Genomic DNA, 22806 nt, shown 5'->3' with positions numbered 1-22806 from the left:
GAGACTGACAGTTTTCATTCCATTTCTCCTTTAAGGGTATCCCTGATAGGCACTACTGCAAAAATGTACCATCTTAATCGGAAAATGATGTATTTTAACAGTGATTCTAGTTTTAGCAGAAAATTAGTTTTAGGTGGGAAGTCGTGTTGATCTGTAGTATTAGAGCAAGATTAGGGTCTAGTCGCACGTTAAAAACCAACTACATTTCCAGGGTATGAGCTTTTGAGCGTCAAAGACTTTCAGCCAAGGGAAAGTAACTGTTGTCCCATGATGATTTTTTGGTTTTAAAGTCCCCTTCTCCAATGCCTTTAAAGCAGGTGCAGTCACAATGTTTTAACATTTCAAGGCAGGCAAATACACCTTTACTTTAGCTAGAAGTCTTTTATCTTAAGATAAAAAATACCAGTTGGAAAGTTGAAATCTGTTAATCTGTTAGGTAAGACAAGGACCCTTCCCCTTATAGGATCTGATTGCAAAGCAAGTGAAATTGGTTTAAGTTTACCGGTTAGAGATGTTGAGTCGTGTTTCTTCACCTACTGAAGACAAAGAATTGATATGCCATTATACAGCATAATAGAAAAGAGTCTAGTCTAAGAGAACGGTGATTCTCGAAAGCTTATGCTACAGTAAGGTTGGTTAGTCTTAAAGGTGCTACTGGACTCTTTTCTATTTTGCTACTACAGACTAACATGGCTAACTCTTCTAGATCTATTACACAGCATGACTCACGCAGACTGTCATCATGCAAGTACTAAGCAAACAGTTTTCCATAAGCAAGCCATTGTATGCATGTTGAACTACCCAAGAGTGGACACAGTGCTACTTTTATTGATAGTACATCGTTTTGCCAACTCCCAATAGTACAGTAATAGTGAACTTATATCGCTTACTATTTCTGCTTCTCATGGGGTCAAGAAGAGATCTATGCAAGGTGTAGGAAGCCTGAAAGTCATTGCTTATATAACTTTTGATTCCCTTACAAGTAGGTAATTCTCCAGTCCTGTCCAGAGTTATATTTTAAACTCATATCAGCTGAGATGGCTTCAAAAGCGGCAAGATTCGTATTAAGTAAGCTCTGATGAACTTCTGAGATCATTATATTCTAATTGTATGGTACAGACCAACAGAAGCAATAAATAACATTTCTCAAGGTTTTTTTTAAAACATTTGGAAAGTGGGAAAGTAAGATTTTGGAATTTCTCCTCTGCATGTTGTCATGAGCAAACATGTTTGTATAGCAGTGGTCCAACATAGCAGCCATTGTTTTCTAGCACCTATTTGCTTTCTCCCCAGAGCAAAGAGCCAATCTTGCCTTTTCTCCACTTCAGTAGAGCAGGAGGTGCCTGAGAAAAGTCCAGGAGGCACTGCCTTTAACAACTGCTGCCTCTCAAGATTTTGTGATTGGACCCAGCTTCCACGGCATCTGTTTTATCTTGGCACCCACTACCTGTTCTCAGAATTCCCATGGTGTTCACCAGCTGAACAAGGTTGAAAACCCCAGCCTATGTATGATGACAAGTCAATTTGGTAAAGTAGCAACTGAGCTTAAAGAAGGATTAATAGATGGTGAAGTCATTACTTCAAATGAACAAGTGATTCTCAGAAACCTTTCCAACCTCTGCAATTGTACCTGAAGGGAATTAGAAGCACTGGCTAAGGAAAGGAGGGATCTAATAGCAAGGATTTATCAACTATTGCTAGCATTGGAGTGCAAGTCCACCTTTCACAAAGAACTGGCAAAAGGTTGGGGTATGGTTATTTCAGACAATTATAACTGGGTAGCCAATAATAAAATTCTTAAAACAAGTATCTACAATTAAAAGGTTTTTTTCCGTTCAGCATTAACAAGACTGTTGTTTCTTACAGCAAAAGCAGTTACCTCTTTTGGAATAGGCTCTTCCATCAGCTAAAGGCTCCTTCGGTTAGAAGAAAATGCTGAAATTCAGGGGTTTTTTTTCTGGGAAAAGAAGTGGTGGAACTCAGTGGGTTGCCCTCAGAGAAAATGGTCACATGTCTGGTGGCCCCGCCCCCTGATCTCCAGAGGGGAGTTTAGATTGGGCAATCTCAACTCCCCTCTGTCTGGAGATTAGGGGGCGGGGCCACCAGACATGTGACCATTTTCAAGAGGTTCCGGAACTCCGTTCCACCGCATTCCTGCTGAAAAAAAGCCCTGCTAAAATTAATGGAACATATCAGCAGGATTCCAACCATGACACATTAACTCCAGAATAAAACCAATGTATAATTTGAAAAACGAATAATTGACAGAGGCACAGATTTTAGGCATATACTTTAGATTTGTGATCAGATTAGTCCTTTTTGAAAACTGGTACTGAAGAAACAGAAAAATTGACAAGAGTTGCAGAATAACTTTTGCTTTTTTTAAAATCAAGTTTTGGGGGGGGAAACCCTGAGATACTGAAAACTGCACCCATTGCCTCACCCTTTCTCTACAAGGGGCATAAACAAACAACAGATTTCTGTACAAGTGCCCCTGAAATGAAAGTCCAATTTATATCTTAAAAGTGAAAGCACACATTTTGGATCTTAGAGGAAGACTACCCTCCCACAAACTTCAGTTTCTTCCAGAGGATTAATTTCCATTTCGCCTTAACAGAGGTACTTAAGTTATGGAGCCCAAGCTCTGCTCACGACTTGAGTTCGATCCCAGCGGAAGCCGGGTTCAGGTAGCCGGCTCAAGGTTGACTCAGCCTTCCATCCTTCCGAGGTCGGTAAAATGAGTACCCAGTTTCCTGGGAGTAAAGTGTAGCTGACTGGGGAAGGCAACGGCAAACTACCCCGTAAAAAGTCTGCCAAAAAAACATCGTGATATGACATCCCCCCATGGATCAGTAATGACTCGGTGCTTGCACAGGGGACTACCTTGACCTTTAGTTATGGAATAAAGCATATTGAGAAATACAAAGGTGTCATGCGTGGAGCTTTAGCAAGACTGTAAAAAAATTTTGAGAGAGGAAGTGGCTATTTGCACTACGAAGGCATTAACTGTCAACCAATTAACCATTCTCATATAGGTTCCACTTCAAGCAGGCTGCAGCCATTTTCTTGAAATACATTGTTTCTCCATGGCAGATAAGAAAGGACTATTTTGCGGTCTCTGGTTACTTACCACCTAAGTGTGATCTCCAGTATCCTTTAGACAGCAGAGGGCAAATTCAGAAGGACAGTGAATCACAGAGGATGGAAATCCTGGCAACAAAGGGCAATCTAACTATTGGGTTATGGCAGAAACAATAAGAGATACTTGTCAGATATGCACTGCTACTAAAGAATTAACTTAGAAGGGCACAGAGAGAAGTGAAATTCAACCCTAAGTATCCATAGCTGTGGCTGATGCTAAGTAGAAAGGTTCCACACTGAAGGAAACTCCATTTTACACAATGGAACCAGCCTGCTAAATGTGTTTTCCATTTTCATCTACCCACACATGCTGTGTATATTTAAAATATTCTCTCACTCTGAATAGTGCTGAAATACTCATTTTAAACCCAAAGTAGTAGGAAACACAAGAACACACTTCCTTGTATCTATTTTATGCAGAATCTACAAGACAGCAATCACATGCATCATTCACCCTTTCGCTCATTACATTTTATACAGAAGCATCTCTTAACCTGTTGACCATCGGAGAAAAAAACGTCAAGGCCACCTGGAAGCACCTGATATAGTTCCATAGCTATGTCTAGCCTTTACCTGCCGGGGAGATTCCCCATGTGTGTGCTTTTGAACTCTTGCAAAGAAGGATGAAATACAAATTTAATTGACAAAATTTCACTACAAAAGGTTCCTACTCATACAAGCATATCTTACACTGCATGTGCACAAAGTTTGTCTCTGCATGCGACTGATTTTATTCATACTTCTCCAAGCAAAACGGGATTGTAAAAGCAGCATAAAGAAAATGAAACTGAAGCATGCAACTGCTTCAGTTTCTGAGTACCTTTCTTTCAAGAGCAGTAACCTTTGCCTAGTGCCCCTTTAGTTTTAAAAGCCCCTTGCTACACTGGGTAGGGGGGTTGGATACAAGCCCAACAAGCGTTTGGCAGGCAGAAGTTGTTGCATTGTATTTTTGGATCCCCAAGTATCAAAGGCACAGATAAACATAAAACATCCCTAAATTCCTGACCCTATTCTAATCAAAGAAAAAAGGGGTCAAGGATATCTGAAAGCACCTGATAAAAGTTCCACAGATAAATGCTAATCTTTACCTGGAAAAGTGTGGATCTTTTAAGTACAACTCAAAAACAGTCTAATACAATCAGTTTTAAGTCCAAGCATGGCTCGTATCTAGTTTAATTTTGTTTTAAAAAAAACACATTGTTCTAAAGGGTTCAACATTTTACAACTTTTGAGCCTGTGAGACCAGCCTGTGAGATAAATGGCTATGACCATTTATCAAACAGCAGTCCTAAACAGAAGACTGAACACCAGTTTAGCATATTTATACTAGCCTTTCAAAGTTTTAAGAATTACTGATACAGCCCAGAAAGAACCATTGTTAGGGATGTAACCAAGACAAGATGAGCCATCTGAAATACTGTGAAGTGTTAGCTTTTGGAGAAATTACCAGTGTGTTACTGTAGTTCACTTCAATTCAAATGAAAGATTAAGAGACATTTACCCATAGCAAAGAGGAAAACGAGCTACAACAGACTCTATGCTGTTAGATCACATTCTGCTTTAAAACTACAATACTTACAAATGAAAAAAAATCAATAACTGAAGTTTTATGTCTGAAATTCTCAGACACACTGCACTTCGATTTAACATTAGAATTACCGTGGTACAATTCTTTATAAAAAGAATATATTAAAATATCCTCGTACATCTGGAAAAGCAAAAAAATAAGACAGACAGACAAATACAGAAGTATCTGTCGGACAGAACAGGACAAAAACAGGGATAAATCAGTCACACAGGCAATATAGTTTTTATTGTTTTTTCCATCCGTTGCAGCAAAATTGTTACCAACTAAATGAATAATCAAAGGAACTTAATTGTCAACAATTCTTCAAGAGTGATTATGTTCTAAGTTTGACCTGGAAGGGAGAGATGGGGGGGCGGGGGGGGACCCAAATATACAGCAGGACAAAGTCTCTATGGCCAATTTTCAGTGCCTCCCTAAAACAATAAGGCTACCGAGGCATCTTACTGCAGGTTATGAATCATCTCCTCTTTGGCAATGAGGTGTGTCGTTTTGTTAACGAGGGCCATCAGTGAATTGAGCTTGTGCGACCAGTCATTGAGGAGGTTATTGGGGTCCTTGGGTCTCTGGAAGTTGATAATTCCCGCCAGCCGATCCACTTTGGCAAAGATGGTCTTATTCACCACTAAGTTGGACAAAAACTCTTCAGATTCCTGAAAAACAAACAAACGGCACTAAATTAGGTACTCAGACTGAAAAATCACATACCACAGTTTAGTGCTTTGAATGAAACGCCTTTGAATTATTTCAAAGGAGAGGGTGGGATCCGGCGATCCGTGGAGGCAAGGACCAACAGCCACGGGAGTTGGGAAGCTACAGTACGGGGGTAAAAAGGGCCAAGACTGCTTCCTTCTTCATCTTCCATCAATGGAGCTGTACTGGGAAAACAGAAGTGGCTATTTCTTCTCCCCATTCAGTGTTGCTATTAGCCCAGGTGGGTCTTGTGACCCTGGGAATAACTTTTCCATGTTTGAAAAGGATTCCTTGAAGGAGGGGACCGTGGCAAATAGCAGCCTGTCAGCACCTTCCACGAACGCAACAAGGGATTCAACCAAAACAATGTGATTTACGAAAATAAAATACCATAAGAAGCATGATCCAGCTACTTCAGTTTTGCTCATGTATGTATCTAGTTGTTAAATTAGACACAGTTCTTTAAAACAGTGACCCTGGCAGTGGATCTATATTGGTGCTCTCAAACTACGGCCCTCCAGCACGTTTGTTAATTGATACTGCAAGTCAACACAAGTATCTTACATGATGCAAGGCTAGGAGATGTACTAATATAGTTGTCACATTACAAAAGGAGTTACGTTGTCTTCTTCTGTCAGTATAAAAAGCTGGTTCAATTACGTAACTCAAAACAAATTCAGAACCCTCATATTTATTCCCGTATTTCTAGACGCCCCTAGACAAGGGGAGAATTAGCAAGTTAAGCAAGGAACAAGAACATGTATGTACAAATGGAAGACTTAGACATAGTGAAAACACAAAGCAGGAGTTGGGATGGACACAGTGGAAGGGGAGTTGAAAGGGATGGAACTCCATATGACGAAGAGATACATGGAGCATCTACAGCAAAGAACTTTCTAGAGACTTAATAAATTTGGCTAAGTGCTCCAGAAGAGTTTTTTTGAATAGCCACACCACCCTTTATGACTGAGCCCAGAGGACATCCAAGTATTACTCTGAAGAGTCATTGTTCAGCAATGTCACACTTTTTACCTCAAACAAACAAAATGACTGAGGACCTGAGCACCACTTACATCAACTGATAAATCCAGGAGTTGTGCCATTCTCTTCATAGTAATTCTGGTATAATATTTTGCCATTATTCTAATATTCTAAAAATAAAAATTGGAACATAAGACTGTGGTCAAGTAATCATAGTGTCTCCATAAAACAAAAGAAGTAATCAAATCAGAGCATGCTTAGACTCTATAATGGTATTCAGCAAAGAAATTATTTAATGTCGGGATTTCAGGAAACGTACAAAACGTTCTCACATTAATCATGCTAACACCGCCATTAGCAATTAGCTCACCAGAGGGATCTACAAATAAGTTTTAACCAAAAAGATCCTGAATCCTTACTGGATTAAAAACCCCATGAAAGTATTTATAAAGAAAGTTGCAGTAGGGGCTACAGCAAATTAAACTGGACCTTACACTTTTCTAAAATATTTTGGCTATATTTGGACTTGAGCTGAGATGGTATGAGGTTTGTCATTAATAAGACGTATTCCTAAGAAACAGCCCTAATTAATATTCCTAAGAAACAGTCATAGTCAGAAAAAAACTTGTGTACACAGGATGAAAATAGCTACTAACAGCATTTCTCACAGTTCTAATCAACGCTCGAAAGCAGATTTTACTCACATGCTCCACAACTCTGTTTTTTAAATCTTTCCATCGTTTTTCACCTTCCTCTGTATAACCAAATACATCTGTTGCAGGGCTTTCTAAAGACCCTTCCCTTAATTCTTTTCCATATTCTTCAACTAAGGCAGTCCAGCGCATCAATTCCATAGTAGTAAATAGTTTTAAAAGATCTCTGGTAACACAAAAACAAACATTTGTAAATGAGTGGTAGAAGTCGTTCTCTTATACCATAAAACGGTGCAGTTAAAATTTCTGTAAGCAACTTGTGTGTGTGACTGTTAACAGCTTCACCTTTAAGCTTCTTATTAATCTTCTAGAAAACAAATAAATTCACAGAAAGAAGCACACTCTTATCTGCAGGTTTGTATGTATGTTTACTGCAGAACATAAGCCGAAAGCGTTGGTACAGGTTGGATCCAGATAAAGCAGTTATTTACAGAACTGTGAATGCCAGATCTTACGTGAACATATAATAGCTGTGTTCAAATTCTGGAATTATGTTAAATATTGCAAATGCTGACAGCTCAAATACCGTCACCATATATTTTAATATATTTAAAATATGCCCTCTAGGAATATTTTAATATCCATAAAGAATGCAGATTTTGTACTTAACGTGATATATGTATAGGGGCATTTTCTCGTCCATTCTTACACCAACCCATGCTGTTATAACAGAACAGATTACTAGAAAAGTTACGTACTTATATTTGGGGATGTCTTCTAGCTTTTTGTCACCGCTTATTCTATGTACCAGATCAGACTGTTCATTATCATAAGGTGACAAGATAACATAAAGGACCACACTTTTCAGAGCCTGTTCGAAAGAGAGAGAAGAAACTTGGATTTTGTAGAAGAGCAGTATCATTTACTATTAGACATACTACAGTGACTCGCGAAAGCAGCAAAAACCAGGCTACGGACTGTGATGTTTTGATACATTCAGGGTATATATTCCCTAGGTATACAGGGAAATGACTAACCAACTTTACTGGAGTTCTCGAGAACTGTGATTCTCGAAAGCTTATGCTTCAGTAAAGTTGGTCAGTCTTAAAGGTGCTACTGGACTCTTTTCTATTTTGCTACTACAGACTAACACGGCTAACTCCTCTGGATCTAGGGAAATGACTGTGCCCATTTAAAAAAATCAACGACACGGAGAAACAGAATGCCAAGAGCTGCTCACCACCACGAGGAGGAGGGAAGGGAAGAGAGAGCTCTTGAAAACTTACAGAATCCTACAGAGCATATTTGGGCTGGAGGGAAAGATTTACAAGTCATTTATTGCCTCCTATGATTTCTCATGGGGCATTAGCCTGTTCCTTTTAATAGCTCTTCCTCTACCAATTCTCCACACATCGCAGGAAAATCAGGCTGGCTGGCATACTTGCTGGGCCAACACTGCCATGCATTTCCACACGGATCAGATCATCAGAAACCACATAATCAAAATCGACGTTGGAGCTCTATAGAGAGTAATGCAAACTCAAAGGCCTAATTTGAGAGATTCTAGTTATTTAGTGCATTTTTATCTCATCTTCAAATGGCTCAGGTCAACCTTTACTATTCTCTACTCCATTTTATCCTAACAACCTTGTGAGGTAGACTTGGCTGCAAGGATATGATGGTCAAGTTTCCATGGAAGGATGGGAATTTGAACCCGAGTCTCCCACATCCTAGCCTGACACTGCAACCAGCACTCCCATTCAGAAAAAACACCCAAATTGGACCCAATTAGGAAAGATTTGGGATTAGGAAAGATTTGGGATTTGGGCATTGCTGGCCTGATTTGGAAATACCGAATCAAAGCTTTCTGAAGTGATTCAGATCGCTTCAGAAAGCTTCGGATCAAATCCCGCTGCTTGCTTCTGCTTCCCACCTCTCAGCTGAAGCAAGCAGCGCAGGACTTGAAAGTTAAAGTGCCCCGCCACTTACTTCACCCAATGAGAGGGGGATGAGGGGGTTCCCTCATTCCCCTCCCATCGGGTGAAATAAGCAGCGGGACGAGAAGTTTGAAGGCAACACTTTTCTTGTTGCTTGCAAGAGGCAAGAAAAGTGTTACTTTCCGGTGAGCTCCAAATCTTTACAGAGCATACTAAAGCGAGTCAATAAGTGATTTCTGAAGCGGCTTGCCACTTCAGAAATCACTTATTTCCAACTCTTTTTCCCACTTCAGAAATTCTAAAGTGGGAAATCCGAATCTTTTTTTGTTGCACGCCCCTAATCTAGAACCATCCCACTCTTATGTGCAAGGGAGGCAGGAAAGGATCTCTCGCCAACTCCTTCATCATGCAAGTTGCACCATTAGATTTTGAACTGGTCTGTAGCTTTCTAAGTCACAATTTACCATACCCAAACAACTTCAGCAGCACCGTACTCAAGCCTCACAAAGTAGAAACACTAAACTAAAAAGATGAAATTCAGAGAACCACAATTTTGCTCAAGATCTGAATATAGCGTTAAGTGACAGCGCAAATGAACAGTCAATCATGGAAAAGGAAGTATGTCCTACACTGAAATCTAAAACGAAGGAAAAGCATCTAATTTAATATAGTATTTGATAGTACAAAAATGTCCTTTAACAGACTGTAGTAAAGGATCCCACAGTGAAGTATGTGCAAGGAATCTGGTAAAATGTCTCCTCTTACTTGCTTTTTTAAAGCAAAGGAATGAGGAAGCAGCAATTTTGACAAATTCCCTCTTTTTAATATGGTGCATGTTGATCACAAGCATCCCTTAATCCTCAGAGAGGATTTTCTGGATGAACAGCTGGGGGCAGATGCGGAAAGATTCCGTTTACCTGTTGCCACTTGTTGCCTTCAGCCTGAATGCAAGGAGTATCATAAATAGCTCTGTAGTGCTTACAAATGGAAAGATAGGAGCCTTCATGCTGATCCAGCTGAATCATTAAATTGTAGTATTTCAGTTTCAATTTCTGAAATATCAAGAAAGGTTAATATGAAGTATCAAGAAACATCGTGTCAATATGTCAAGACTTCCCCCACATGTTAACAGAGAAATCTATTTAAAACATAAGCGTAACCACATAAATTAAGGCAGCACAAAACCTCCCAGACATACTTCTGTGTTTTCTTCCTGAAAAAATTTGGTGTTAATTTTCTTGCTAATAATCTGAGTTCGAATGTAGTCCTTCACAGCCAGGCAAAGCCTCATCTGCTCCAAGATGAATTCCACGCGCTCTTTTTTTTCCATGGATCCGTACGTTTCCACCTAAAATGCAAAACATAAGTCACTGTATATTTTATGTAAAGGTAAGGCTTGCAATGTGTAATCCATTAATTTATCCACTAAAAATAATCTTACAGGTAAATCATAAGAAAGGTCCTGCTAAGATAGCCAGGAGCTCTGCTTCAAAGAAAAAAAAATTAAACTATTGTAAAGTTTCATGCCTGTTATGGAACATTTTGATGCAACTTTGCACATGGCCTTTTAATGATGTTTTCCGAGGACAGTTTGGTGATACAAACCTTCCAGGAACAGGAGTTAGGGCTGCTGCGAGGAGGAGGAAGTGAGACAGTCAAACCTGCAGAAATGTTACTAGGGATCTAAGCCAACCTGTTTACTTACACTGCATCCACATTTTTATAATCCGCAGAATACCAAATATCTGCTTATTCATGGGCCCAATATGTGTTTCTAACTGCTAGTTTTAAAATTCTTTAAGCCTTCCAAAATTTGATGCTGACCTTTCAGAATTTAAAAGCGTTTACCTAGCCCTGCTGACAAACTTTGTTCCTTTCCAAAAAAAATCTCACAATTGGTGACTAAAGAATGACAGAACTCTTTTCAAAGTGGTTTAACAACTGCACACTAAGTAATAAAAGCAATTAAGTAAATAACTAAATCAAATTTTTATCAACTTCATAAAAAGAAGCCCGGATCCTGAGCAAGCTCAAGGTTGTAACATATGCTCCACAAATCTGAAATTATTTGAAGTTTAAGTAAACGCTGCGTTAGCCAGCACTCACAGGGAACAGGGGGTGCTACTTAAACAACCGTGCCTAATATTCAAGCATATTGTTCTGCCTTGCCCCCTACCAAGTGGAACCCGCAGCCACCAAACACCAGTGCATTGAAAACACCGTGGTGACGGCCACCATACCTGAGGAGACCCACTCCCCAGCACCATCCTGCATAGCAGGGAGACAAATGAGCCAGCTGGCTGGGAGCCCTACAGCAGGGCAGACTCCTAACAGTCTGAGGCAGGCTGAAGGGAAAGGGGGATATCATCAGGTGGCAGTGGCCAGGTGCCTCAAGCTGCCAGCTGGAGAGGTGAGAGTGGGGCACAACCATACCCAAAGTGAGAGGGGTACGGTGGCGGAGAGAGGGGAGCTGGTCCTCTGGGCTATGTCAGTTACCTGAGAGTTCTGGATAATCAAGCACTGGATAATAAATCTTTTGTTGCATAGAGCAAGACCCAGTTGCAAGATACAGAATCTGTACCTACAGATCTGGAAATATTAAGGATCTTACTTATCTCTTTAATCGTGTCCTATACAAGTCAACTAGAGAAGCGTCACTGCTCTTTGATCTTGCAGAACTAAGTTTCGGCGTCAGCTAGCAAATCTGTTTCCCAAATCATTACCTGAAGTTCTTGCAAAATTGAGGCCGCTTCTTTCACTTCACCATTCTGTTCTTTTATTGTTGCAAGAGTCTTTGTCAGCCGAGCCCTTTCAATTTCAACGTAGATCTATTTTTAAAAAAACAGACGTTTTTCTATAAGAAAATCCTCAAGATCATCTGTGAGCCATATTAAGCTTGTGGAGAGTGATCATTCCATGTGTGGCTATGGCACCTTTGCGGAGAAGGGCCCACGGACATCTCTGCGCAGGGGCCAGAGCCAGACGCCTTGTAAAACGCTTAGATATGTGGACGGCCAGAAAAATCTGAAAAGGCTAATTGCAAATTAAGTCGAATGGTTACTGTTCTAGATGCATTTTTAGAACACACACAAAAAAGGAAAATACTGTCTGAAGAGGGTGTCATTCTTGCCCTTACAACATAATAAATCTACCACACAATCCTAAACCGATTTACACCCTTCTAGGCATACAGACTTCAACAGGCTTAGAAAGGGGTAACTGTGTTTCGGATTGCATTGTTGTTTGTTTAACATAAGCTGACATATTCAAACAACACAGTGAGCCACCAACGAGAACATGGGAAGTATCTTTTTTAACTAGCATTTTTGGATTCTAGGTATACCCTCTCAATCCCATTTGCTAGTCTCCAAATCAAGGGCAAAACTGACCGGATCCTAACAGTCCACACAAGCCTTTCATTAGTTACACCTCAGAAACCTTAAGCTAGGATAAACATTAAAAAAGAAATCAAAACCCAAGGATTATAATGGAGCTTTTTTTCTTTATCTTATGCCTCCAATTCATGCTACCGTATAAACAAACTGGTGACTGAAAGAGGAGCTATTGTCTCAAGGTAAACGTGTGTGTCCCAGAAAGACGTCCAAGGAATCATTAACCTTACAGCTCTTGAACAAGAACATCTTTTACCTTTCCTTCCGTAACCATACGCAGTGTGTCAATTAATCGCAATTTGATTGGCAGATCTGTGATCTCTTCAACGTAAGTGCAGCACTGCTGGACCATTTTAGCAACAGCCTTACATGAACAAAAAAAACCATATTATCATATCAATACAGCTCTTCACAAATATCATTTTCAATTATTCAAACTGATCCTTATGCAAGCAAGTACCCATCCTAATACAGAATTGTTGTAAACAAATAAAAATGGAAAGACATTTATTTGAAGCCAAAGAAGTGACTGTTAATATTTGCTTATATTCTCAGATGGAGACTGCACAGACCACAGACAGCAGCCGGATGTCACATAATACAAAATGGCAGAGATACTTCTCCCAATTGCTCTCATTTGAGGAGCTGTATTCAAGGCGGCACAGTCCAAAGTTTCACTAGCAATGAAAAATGAAGCACAAAAGGAAAAAACTTGCCTGTCTTTTACAGGTCCTCCATTTGAAGAATTGCATTTATTTTGTGATTAAGGATACCTATTCAGAGTTTCTATAATTGGAAATCAGGCTTACTGCAGAACTTGAAATAAATTCCCATAATTCAAAAATTACCTATGATCACCGTGCTATTTCTATATACTAGGAGAGCTTTCCAAAAGGATACCAGGTTTTTGGCAGTGAAATGCAGCTGCTATAGGAAATTTAAACATCCTTCAGGCAAGATGGCCTTGTTTTATTTTTTAATATACACTAAAAATGCAAAGTATTTCTGTTAGTATCACACTCCTCCAGCACTCAAACCACAGTATTTAGGAGATGGAAACACATGATTTTTCCACTAGTTAGCATTATCAATGCCAACGTAATTGCTGCATGCAACACAGCTGAGTACATTGTACAGGCAAAGAATTAGGTCTATGATGTAAATTCCCCTATTTTTCCAACTACTGCAGGAATCTTTCCCTAAAACGTCCCCAGCTGGTACGCATTTGCCTTCTTTCAATTCTTAAGCTTTACAACGTTTTTCCTTCATTTGTCTTTTCTTCCTTCCCATGCTAATCTTACCTGGGATGAGAGCAAATATGTATAAAATACTAACTCTTAATCTATAATAACTAGAGGTGGACACAAACCAAAATATGAACCGAAGTTCATCATGAACTGGACCAGTTCGTGAACCGGCGATTTTTGAGAGCTCATTTCTCACGAACCGTGTCAAATTTTAGCCCAGTGTGTTTGGTTCATATTTCAGTTCATCACTGTGGATAGCGTGAAGCTGATCGATCAATCCTAGGCAACAGGGGGAAATGGGCTCTCTGCAGACCTTCTGCTGACCCGGAAGTGACGTTTTCATGAACCAAACAAACAGGTTCACGAACCAGGGCAAGTTTGTGAAAGTTCATGGTTCGTGAAATGCAACGAACCACAAACCGCACGGTTCGGAATTTTCCCGGTTCATGTCCATCTCTAATAATAACCTATTACATCCATAAGGACATTATACTGCTCCAAAAGGAGCTTTTTATCAGTATCATATCTGACAGTGAAGTAGGAGACACTGTATAGAGTCAACAATACAAACTGACTTCCTAAACAACCTACTTCTGGAGTCCAACTGTTCATACATGAAATTTTGCTGCTTGGAATTTTAAATTTTAATTACATTATGCGCTGCTCACACTATGTGGCCTGAGCAGTTTGCTGCCAGGTTGGGAAATTCAGTGGGTATAATGCCACAGGGTCTACCTCCAAAGCAGACATTTTTTCCAAGGGAACTGAGCTCTGTAGTCTGGAGATCAGTTGTAATTCTGGAATATACCAGGCCCCATCAGAAGGTTAGCAATCCTACTTCCAGGTCTGGCACCAACTAGTCTTCCCTTTTAGGCCAAACCAGGCCAGGAAAGCGCCCTGCCTCCTTTCACTACCTTTTGCTGAGAAAAATCAAGACCTAAAGGCTGACAATGCTGTCAAGTTGCCTAGCAACCTCCACAATGGCCAATGCAGCAGGCATTCATTTCTTAAAGATACAGATGCTGCTTCTATTATTTTGTAAAGTATTAACCACTCACCCGTGTCCTTTTTTTTTAAGGTTTCATATTTTTCTGCAAACTTGAGACGTTTCTCATGTTTGTAAAAAACAAGCCTATTCATAGCTCCAATCTATGTCTCCACAGATGGAGCCACATTGAGAATTAGATATACTGATTACGATATTAGTTTAGAGTACATTTTCAAAACTGTTTTATGATTTTAGAAGCTTTAAGTGCTCATTTCCAATATGTACCCTACCAAAGGATTTGTGATCAAGTAACTGGACATTTCTCCACAATTTATACGCTGTTCAATTATGCTACTTGGAAAGCTTATTTCCAGAGTCTTGCCAATTGAACAGAAACAGGATTTATAGTTGAAAGCATATTTATATATACAAAGACTTTCAAATGTACAGACATTAATTCTACAAACCACATTTCCAAATCACAATTAGCAAGATGTTCGATTGATTTCTGAGTTAAGTCACCTGAAATACACTCCCTTTGGCTAATATGGATCAAATTTAACTGCTAAGTAAACAGAAATGGTAATTATGCTGAAGCACAAAATTCAACAGTACTTGCCATGTAGAAATAAAAACAAGACACATTTTATCAATATCACACTCAAACTTTCTAGCAAGGAAGACAGAATTATTATTAGGGCTGACCTCACAAACAAGTACAACAGCTAAGAAGGGACAGGGGAGAAAAAAGACCCACTTCCTCCAGTAACCAAAATGGTTCTGAACATTAAAATATTCCTTTTGCACTACAAAAGATGCCACCTCTCAATTCCTAAGATGAATTCATTTTAGTGATATTCATACCAGCAAATGCTATAGCAATGGGATCACAGCAAGGCCAGATCCATTTTTCCAGTCACATATTCTGCAAAGCTCAAGTGGTAGGTAGATAGATGGGGGGGTGCAATAAGAAACCATGTGGTCTAGATGCTGAAGTATCCTACTGTAAGCAACTAATGCATAAAGAGTCTGTCAATAACTAGATCACATTTATTCACAAAATCTAAGACACAAAACAGCCATGCCAAAAAGATGTAGAAAGACAACATCCTTGCATTTCACTCTGTGCCAGGCATTTTACAATTTAAAAAAGACAACTGTGACTATATACCATTAAAGATAATACTACAGACATTTATGCAGATGCGTGCACTTCTAAACTTAACTTTAAAAAAACCACAGCAATAAAAGAATAATGAATTCAGGTTTCAGACATGTACCAAGAAAGCTAACACGGAAGCCATAATGCAATATCTAATAGACCACCTCTTCTCCTAGGCCTTTGTTTCTGGGTAGGGTTGCCACTGGCAACCAGAATTTTAACATTGGCAGCCCACAGGCAAAACTTCCCTATACTGTATCACACATTTTTAAAGGTCCTCATCAACAGAGCAATGCAGAGTATGACAAGTGAGATACAGCACCATTTTCATGGGCTGGAGAGAAACATACACTGCATGTAGAGATTGCTATTTCCACCACCATATAAAACCCACTCATTGAGCATCAGATATAAGGATGTTTTGCGTTGCCCCTAAGAGCAAAAGCTAGAAGGACTTGCCTTATTGGCTGTTAGAACTAACGATGCCTGCCCTGTGTAGCCACCATTCCCAGTGTAATCTTACCTGTTTTAACTGACTTCTTCTCTTTGATAGAATAATAATATTTTCATTAAGGGCGTCCCAGTCCTTAGCTTCATAACACATTTTTACTACAGCAATCAATATGCGAGATGTGGACACCATATCAGAAGCCTAAAGAACGGGGGAAAGTAATTAATTGTAGACTGCAATATAGTTATATTACTAATATAACTGTTATTTTGTCCTTCGAGAGAGGCATTCACTGCAAGTACAATAAAATGGCTAAAAGGTATGAAGGGATATGACCAACTCCTATTACATGGTCCTGGAATATGGATAAAGGGATACAGTTGAGAAGTACTTTTCATAAAAGAACAGTCACTTAGAGAATTTCACTTACAGTTCGAGTCTGTTTCTCCAAGGACAGCAAAGTCTCAATTGCTTCTTGAAGCCTTCCATCCTAGAATAAGACACATTGACCAAAATGAGGGAAATTACTTCTAAAGTACATAGAACCTCTAGCACTACACATTCAGCAAGCCTTTATCAAAGCTGAGTAAAAATGTGTCTTCCTGAATTTAAATGTGAGCAGCTATACAGCACCTTGAGCAGCTATACAACAGAAAGGAGGGGCACAAACATTCTAAATAATAAAACGCATAACTTTATGGTACAAAGCCAATTCTGAACTGGGGCTCAATCCAGCTAAAGTCAATCATGACTAAGATCCATTGAAAACAAGAGGGCTGAAGTTAGTTGCAACTAACTTTTTCAAAGGTATGTAGTCAAAGCTGGCTTTCTGGATCAGAACCAATCCTTTGTACTTTGGTGCCTGGATTTCCAGAAATTCTGAAGCAGAGCCTTGTATCTCAAAGTAATCTGGCTATTGTTACGTCTCCTGCACTACAACACTCCCTGAAGCATTTTAAACTACTGTGGGAAGTTCCCATAATAATTCAGAGCATTCTGGGAAATACTGCGCTGGAGGAAACATGCAGAGGCACTTCCCACAATAAATCTTCCAGTAGACGCCACTGGGAGAGAAAGCGGCAGTGACCTGAGTCAGCAGCTACTTCTCTTGCCACCATTACAGACCATCACGGCAAAAAACCACAGCTTACATCCCCCTCCATTGGTCTGAGGCAGCACAGTATAAGGGTATCTTGGCTGCCCTCTCCTGGTGGCAAAAGGGGAAGGAGATTGCTGTGACGGGGGGCTTTCTCCTCTTGAGCTGGGCCTTTTCCTGGGATGAACACAATCTCTTTGACACGTGTGCAAACACATAGGTCAGGTCAGGTGGAGGAAAAAATCTGTTTCAGTTGAATAGCTGCATGTGGCCTAGCTTGGAAAAGAGCACATGTGGTGGGGCCAAAGACAACAACGCCTCCCCACCACTTGTTCTGAATAGCTAGAGAAGAGCAGCCCCCTGTCCCTTCCCGCTCCAGAAGACAAGCAGCCAGAGGGAAATTTTGCCATAGGAGAAGAAGAAGAGATCTGTAGCCAGCACCTTTCTGTCGTGTGCTGAATCTTCTCCCTCCTTGTTTCAAATGGGCCGTAAAATCCGGGGTGCATCTGGAGTTTGCAAGCATTTGGTGCTTAGCCTATGGCCTTGTTGGAAGAGCTCTCCAAGTAGGAATTTTATTTACAGGGGACTCCCCTTCCCCTTTATATGGTCTTTTTCAAAAGTGAAAGGCTAAGTGACTGCTACTGTTTATTTGGAAGGATGTCATTGACAATGCTGCAAAGTTCATTCCTAAAATCTGGTGTAGAGAAAACGATCCAACAAACCTCAATTAAGGATTATTTCTGTACAGAGTGAAATAAAAGGTGAAGGGGGTAGGATAGGGGAACTGAATGAGAGAGTACCAGAAGACTGTCTAGGGTCGGAGTGGAATTTAATTACTTCAGGGGAAAGAGACTGGGGCAGACTCAGTTGGCAGCGACCTCTAAAGGAGAAGGGATTGCTTCATTCATAAGATCTCGTGTTTTACAAAAATGATACAGAAGCCCCAAGTTTCAATTTACCTACTGGATATCTTGGCAGCAAAGAGCGGTTCTGAATGCTCAAAATAAATCCAGTTCTGACTCCCTACTGCTGTTGGGAGATAAATGTTTTTAGACAAAGCGAAAAGACCAAATCTAGGGGATGTACAGTCAGCTAATGTTTTTAGACAAGTGCATTTGTTGAACAGATTTTTATGTATTTATCCCAAATTAAACAAATGATATCAGGACTGCAATCTATAGTGGTATGCACTAATAGAGACTAGGGGTGTGCAGCCCAAAAAGATTCGGGTTTCACACTTCGAAATACCATAATCTTTATGGAATCTTTACGGATTGGGTCCGATTCCGGCATTCCCGATTCGGGGAAATAATTCGGAAACACCATAATCTTTACGGATCGGATCCGATTCAGGCATTTTTTCCAAATCAGATTCCCGAACCACACATGCCTAATAGAGACTGGTATTATGACCATTATACTTCCATCAGAATGTTTAAATCCTGAAAAGAATTCAGATATCGGAGCGAGCATAAGTGAGATACAGGTTAGTTCTGTTATAGGTAGATTGGTACCCCCGTTTGGTAATAAGCCCCTTTCTGCTGATCTACAGAATGTTATATCCCCTAACACAGGATATATACTATCCCCTAAGGAGGGGGGGGGGGGAGTCCATAAGCCTTCTTCCGTATAGAGGCACACAGTAAATAAAATAAAACACTAAGCAAAAGCCAACTCAATGGGGGGGGGGGGGAGAAGGTTTAAGAAAAGGCTAGAGCTCAACAAAGAATAAGGTAATGGAGTTATACTCAAATGCCCTCCCAAAGAGTTGTAATATTAGTGCAAAAACTTCTGATATCCAGCAGTCCAATCATTAATAGCTCAGTACCCTGGACAATTGATTAAAGAAACAGAAGACTTCTGCTAAATTTCAGATTAATTCCTTGGAATGTTGCTGGGTGGAAATGTAAATTGATGGATTCTGAATTTGTTACAATTTCTCCGCAGGATATCATAGCTCCCCAGGAAACATGATTATAACAGAAATAAACAATACTGTAGTCAGTGGATATAAGCTGTTGGAAATGCCAGGACACTTAAACATCAGAAATATGTACCACCAAGTATTGGGGACCTTGTTCTGTTAGTTTCTACTGATCTTGAAATTGAAATTGTTCGATTGGCTTGGCTCACCTGTAGTAATACCCAAACAGTTGTCCTTAAGGGTTCTTTTGTTAGAATTATTTAATTTTATATGCCCCCCAACTAGTCATTGCTATATAAAGATGACTGGTTGAAATTAGATGGTATTTTATGTAATACTGAGGCTAAATATCCATAGGGGATTTAAATGCCCCCATGGGGATGAACCATCTAACAATCCGTAACATTCAGGGATGGGGCTCAGATGAGACTGCACTGCAGGAATGGTCTTCCCAAAACAGCAAGGTTAACAAATCCAGCCAACTTTTATTCAATTAGATGTTGAAGTATCAATTATTGTGTCAGACAGGGGATCCAGCTATGTGGATTACATATTTGTATCTCCCGTTTTATGGTAAAAACTGGCTCAATTCTCAGTGGACATTACAGCAAAAGGTGATTTACCTCCCTCTGAAGCAGGTTGCCAGTGTTCCCAGACACCATTCTCAACTATTGCCCAATTATAGAATGAGGGGCACCCTTCTGGGTGACAAATGCCTTAAATGGTCCCTGAAGCTGGACTTGAAACCCAGACACCGGCTTCTAGAAGAGGTAATGCTAAATCTTAGAAACCAAGTGATAGAAGGTGAAAGTAATGTCAGATTCTAATGTCAGATTTGTGTCCATTTATTCTTTTGCGTAGAGGTTGGCTGGTTTGTCCAATGTACAGAGCAGAAGGACATTGTCGGCACATGAGGGCATATATCACATTGGAGGATGAGCAGCTGTAAGAGCCAGAGACAGTGTAGTTGATGCCATTGGGTCCTGTAATTGTATTCCCTGGGTAGAAATGGAAACGTCCAGAAACCAGTGGGAGAACACTTCAATCTACCAGGACATTCCATCAAAGACTTAAAGGTCGCTGTAGTTCAACAGAAACCTTTCAAAAACAAAATCCAACGGGAAGCTGCTGAATTGGAATTCATATGCAAATTTGACTCTGTCAAGCTGGGCCTGAATAGGGACTATGAATGGTTATCTCATTATCACAGGTAACAGATTTCCTTTACAGAGGCGGGGTCTGGGGGAGCTCAGTTGCACCTGGCATGGGCTTTCGGGGACCACAGATCTCTTTGTCAGATGCATCTGGCAAGGAGAGCTGTGGTTATCGAAGGCTCATACTGCATTGGAATTGGATGGTCTAGCTGTTTCGCTGCTACAAACTAACAGGACAAACTCCTTTGAAGCCAACTGATCCACACACCAAAAGGAGATGTTCACATATACTAGCAAAGGAATGTTTTGGTTGCACCCTCCCCTTTCCCCCCCTAATTGCCTCTTCTCTCTCCTCCCCTTCTCTCCCTCCTCTTCTATATTTGACCAGTCTCTGTATCATGCATCTGACGAAGAGAACTTGATTCTCGAAAGCTTATGCTACAATAAAATTGGTTAGTCTTAAAGGTGCTACTGGACTCTTTTTGATTTTGCTACCACAGACTAACACGGCTAACTCCTCTGCATGTATTGCATTGATGAGTTTAATCTGTTTGCATGTAGTTTGCTTGATTTTTAGCAACAATTTGAACATGTTTTGCAGTGGTCTCTGGATGCAGCAACAGTTTGATTGAATGACAGCAGTTGGCTCTTTCTGAGGAGAGAAGTACAGAGATAGATCCCACAGCAATAACTGCTTACAATTTTTTGCTAAGAGGAAGCAGAAAATTGCCCCCATCCCAACAGCTAAGGCAAACAGTGGTGGAGGGCTGTTCTTACCCTCATCCACCATTCCCAGGTGCCACAATGACAGCAGAAGGTTACCACCCTTAAATGTTAGATTATGGCACTTCTTCAAGTGTAAACTACTGAAGCCCATTAGGATGCTCGATACCTTATTGATGATTACTTCTCTGGAGAGTAACTCTACAGCATTTTTCCTACACTACTGCCATCATCATGTTATGAATAAGGAAACATTTTTTAAAAAATCGTAACTCCCCTATAATTTCAGGGAAAATGCAGGCTTATAAATACTTTAAATAAGAAGTAAAACATGCATTTACCGCTATATGCACTTCTTATTATCAAATGAACTCACAGCAGGTTTACAACAACCTGAAATGTATTTTTTTTCCATACAGTGCAAGACACTGGGCAATTTTATGCTGTCAGAAATACTATCAACCTAGGTGAAAAACGTGTTCAACACAACAAAAACCACGGAGTTTGAAACCGTGAGATATGCATGGTAGTTAAGGTTTCGCTTCATGGTCTCTGGCCATCAAACCCACTAAAGGAATTTAAAATGAGTCCCACACAACTTCTCCATGGAATTGGGACTTCGGCTGAGGGCAACAAAAAATATATTACACGGGGAGTTGCCACTTACTTAATGGGACTCAACGAACAGGATGCAGAAGCTTGAGTTCAATAATACTGGAGTACTATAATAACACTGTGATAATACTGTAATAATAATACTGCCCAAATGAGCTCCGCGATATTCCCGCCCCCCAAAGACGCGCCGATTCCTTTGCGCTCCGTCGGCTCCCCGCAGACCCTCCTGATTCGCCGCGCCCCCCCCTGGCCTCTCCCCCGGCGGCCCCGTCCGGCGCTTCTCGCCCAGCCCAGCGAGCCCAACGAGGCCAGCGGCTCCCACCGAGGGACGGGCACGGGCGCCTGAGTCGAGAGGCGGTCCCGCCCGGCGCCCCTTCCGCGCCCCAGGGCCTGCCTCCCGCACCCGAGCCGCTTCGGAGGGATCCTCTCGCCCGCCTCCCCGGGCCGGCCTGGGCGACGCGGATCTTGCTGGGAGCCGGCGCGGCCTAGGCCGGGCGGCGCCATGACTCAGTGCCCGCGGCCAGGCCCGGCCCGGCGCCTCACCTGGGCCATCTGCTCGCACTCGGGCAAACGCTGGTCCACCGTCGCGCTGTAGTCCACTTCCATTTTCACGATGCGGCCATCGGCCCGCTCCGCGCCGTCGTCCGCCATGGCTGGATCCCGAACCGGCCCCGCGTCCCCCTCGCCAGCGCTCCGTCGGGCGCCCTGACTCACCGGAACCGGAAACCGACGCGCTCAGGCACCTCCCGAGGCAGCCCTCCCGCCCTCTCCCGGCTCTGCGGAAGACACCTAAAGCAGCTTGTCTTTCGCGAGGGCCGCCTGGTCCTTCCCGGGGGAGAGGCGGGGAAGCGAAACTGGAAAGAAGGCGGGAGGGCGCGAGGGGAGGCTGGGAGCGCCGGCGCAGAAGAGCAGTGGGCGGAGCCTACGGGAAGGCGTGGCGCGGCGGGGAGAGTCAGTGCGGCCTGGTTGGGGCTGCGTCGTGTTACGTTGTGTGTGTGAGTGTGTGACGTGCCGTCAAGTCCCCTATGAAGGAACGACCTCTAAAATGTCCTGTCATGAACCTG

General features: G+C 41.3%; 1 protein-coding gene across 1 annotated transcript; it reads right to left on the bottom strand.

Annotated features, from left to right (window-relative positions):
- Positions 1-4924: 4924 nt before the first annotated feature.
- On the bottom strand, positions 4925-22602 carry PSMD12 (proteasome 26S subunit, non-ATPase 12). The gene is made up of 11 exons (XM_054978511.1): positions 22286-22602; positions 16661-16720; positions 16303-16431; positions 12639-12746; positions 11714-11818; positions 10189-10338; positions 9908-10042; positions 7812-7924; positions 7105-7279; positions 6493-6570; positions 4925-5379 (listed from the first exon to the last, which is right to left on the bottom strand). Exons 1-11 carry the CDS (start codon positions 22391-22393, stop codon positions 5170-5172), a joined length of 1371 nt encoding a protein of 456 aa, XP_054834486.1. The 5' UTR covers positions 22394-22602; the 3' UTR covers positions 4925-5169.
- Between the last annotated feature and the right edge of the window lie 204 nt (positions 22603-22806).

This window comes from Eublepharis macularius, chromosome 4 (assembly GCF_028583425.1).
Source record: "Eublepharis macularius isolate TG4126 chromosome 4, MPM_Emac_v1.0, whole genome shotgun sequence".
Classification (NCBI taxonomy): Eukaryota; Metazoa; Chordata; class Lepidosauria; order Squamata; family Eublepharidae; genus Eublepharis; species Eublepharis macularius.
The sequence above is the reverse complement of the archived record's forward strand: the minus strand, read 5'-3'. Positions and strand labels throughout refer to the sequence as shown.

What these genes read in the sequence shown, in the direction of transcription:
- PSMD12 (XM_054978511.1), bottom strand. Translation starts at nt 22,393, where the DNA reads ATGGCGGACGACGGCGCGGAGCGGGCCGATGGCCGCATCGTGAAAATG. An exon ending in TGGAGAAACAGACTCGAACT is followed by an intron (nt 16,432 to 16,660) that starts GTAAGTGAAATT and finishes CCCGTTCTTTAG; the next exon opens with GCTTCTGATATGGTGTCCAC. An exon ending in GTATGGTTACGGAAGGAAAG is followed by an intron (nt 11,819 to 12,638) that starts GTAAAAGATGTT and finishes TTTTAAAAATAG; the next exon opens with ATCTACGTTGAAATTGAAAG.